Source organism: Monoraphidium neglectum, assembly GCF_000611645.1.
Source record: "Monoraphidium neglectum strain SAG 48.87 unplaced genomic scaffold scaffold06106, whole genome shotgun sequence".
NCBI lineage: Eukaryota > Viridiplantae > Chlorophyta > Chlorophyceae > Sphaeropleales > Selenastraceae > Monoraphidium > Monoraphidium neglectum.
In genome coordinates this window covers 1-2,415 of record NW_014007528.1, presented here as the reverse complement: position 1 = coordinate 2,415, position 2,415 = coordinate 1, and the positions used below count along the sequence as shown (strand labels likewise).

At 64.0% G+C, this 2,415-nt stretch overlaps 1 protein-coding gene across 1 annotated transcript; it reads left to right on the top strand.

The window, feature by feature from the left end:
• Nucleotides 1-207: 207 nt before the first annotated feature.
• Nucleotides 208-2,202, top strand: MNEG_16206 (Vacuolar transporter chaperone 4; the record flags this gene model as incomplete). The annotated part of the gene is made up of 6 exons (XM_014035323.1): nucleotides 208-214; nucleotides 403-508; nucleotides 902-1,013; nucleotides 1,266-1,376; nucleotides 1,657-1,728; nucleotides 2,107-2,202. The coding sequence occupies 6 exons, from the start codon at nucleotides 208-210 to the stop codon at nucleotides 2,200-2,202; spliced, it is 504 nt and encodes a 167-aa protein (XP_013890777.1).
• Nucleotides 2,203-2,415: the final 213 nt, after the last annotated feature.

Genomic DNA, 2,415 nt, shown 5'->3' with positions numbered 1-2,415 from the left:
CCCCCCCCCAAAAATAATCAGGGCTTTGTTCGCTCCACCACCAAGTACTGGGTGAGGGCGGAGGACGTGTCAAACGTGAAGTACCACATCCTGCAGCACCTGCCCGTCTTCCAGCACGACAAGGACAAGTTTGGAGGTGCGGAGCCCCGACAGATAGGTTTTAGCGGAGGGCGGGTGCCTGGCGGCTGCGCGCCTCGCTGAGTGCGCATGCTGCGTGTCCGGTGGCGGCTGCGGCCGGGGGGCCGCTCCAGGGCCTGCCACGCCGCAACAGGCGGCCGAGTGCGCGATCGGCCGCCTCGTCCGGCCACACAACCCTTGCACTCCCACCCCCGACCAACCCCACCCTACCCCCGACCTCTGCCCCCCTCATTCGTTTCGTGCCCTTGCATCACGCCCCGCCAGGCTCTGACGCGCAGCTGATCAACAGCGTTTACTTCGACAACGAGAACCTGGAGCTCTACCACGGCCGCCTCGACAAGAAGCCAGGGGCCATCGCCGTACGCATCAGGTGCGCGCTCTCCCGCGCGCAAGCAGCAGCCGCCGGCGTGTCGATGCAAGCGCACGACCGGTCTCGCTAACAGCAGGGGTGGGCGAAGCGGCGTTTTTGCGAGGCCCCGGCGGCGGCTCCGCGGGGTATTGCGCGGCGGCGGGGGCCGCCGGGGCCCTGGGCCTCTGTTGCTACCCCCCCTTCACCCCGGGGGCTTGCACTTCTCACCCCAGAGGCCGCGCCTGTCGTCCCTTCCTAAAAACCCATCCCTCTTGCCAGCTTTTTCCCCTCCGCTCACTTCCTCCGTGATTGAGAGCAAACTTTGGACCGCGACCAGGGATTTGCTGCTTTATTGAGAAACCGCCACCCTGAACGTGCTTATCACCATGTGTCCTCCAAACGGTGCCCTCGCAGGTGGTACGGCAGCGGGGAGCCGCGCAAGGTGTTTGTTGAGCGCAAGACCCACCGCGAGAGCTGGAAGGGGGAGGAGTCGGTCAAGGAGCGCTTCACGCTCGACGCGTCACAGGTGAGGGGGCACGCTCCGCACGCGCGCGCGCGCACACACACACACAAGCACACGCATTTGTGCACACACACCACACGCCCTCACGTGTACACACCCAACCAAACCACACTGAACAAAATGAACACACACATGCACAAAATACACACATGCACAAAACACACACACACACACACACACACACACACACACAACGCACACGCACCAACATTGCACTTTCCCAACCTGTGACATCATCATGACATCATCGCCCAGGTGGTGCCGTTCCTTGAGATGGAGTACGACTGGCCCAAGGCCGAGGCGGACCTGCGGGCGGCCGGCAAGAGCGACGACGAGATCTCAAAGTTCCAGGTCCTCTTCAACGAGGTGGGTGTGGCTGGGTCACCGGGTTACCCGCGGGTTACCCTTGTGGCCTGGTGGCCCGGGTGGCCGCGCGGTGGCTTGCTGTGCGGCTCGATTGTGGGGGCCACGGGCGGCTGGGAAATTTGGCCGAGGAGGGGTTGCTGAGTAATGAAGAGCCCCTCGGCAGCGTGAGCGGCATGAACATGTTCTGCACCCTCCACGGCCCCCCCCGCCGGCCGCAAACCCCCTCTCACCTCCCCGGCCCCTGCATCCCCACTGCTCCCCGGTTGCCGTCCCTGCGCAGTGCCGCAACCAGATCGACTCCAAGCAGCTGCGCCCCTTCATCCGCACGCAGTACATGCGCACCGCCTTCCAGGTGCGGATCCCCCCTCAGGCCCCCAGCCCCTTGCGTGCACGCGGGCCCCGCCCGTTTCCCTTTCACCCTCGCCCCCCCCCCCTGCTGTGCGGCCGCGCTGGTCTCCCCTGCTGCCGCCCGCACTCCTTCCCGCCCAACCGTCGCCCCCTCGCATCTGGATTCCCAAGCCGCTCGCCCGCTCCATCGCCTCCGCCATGCCCGAGGGCTGTGACTGCTTTGGTTTGCCGCAAACTGCAATCCATGACGACCTACTGCTGCAGCCAAGCCCTACACAGTCCCTCCCTCCCCCCCCCAAAAAAAAACACTCTCCCCTCTCAACCCACGCCTCCCACCTATCTGCTCACGTCGCCGAACGCCATGTATTCCAAACCCCCCCAGATCCCCTTTGACTCGACAGTGCGCGTGTCAATGGACACTAACATGTGCATGATCAAGGAGAACCCCGAGGATGGCCCCTCCTGCACGTGGGTGTGAACTTTGGTGGGAAGTTTGGTCAGAACTGGGTGGCGAGAAAAACCTCCAAAACATTTGAACGGATGTTGTAAAACACAGGCGTAGCTGGCTGGGTGCTTGCGCTGCGAGGAGTGCACTTTTTGAGGATTCTAAGGCCAGCAGGACGCCCGCAACCGACCGTGACCGCGTGCTGCCGTGCGCCCTCCCCCCCCCAACACACACACACACACACAC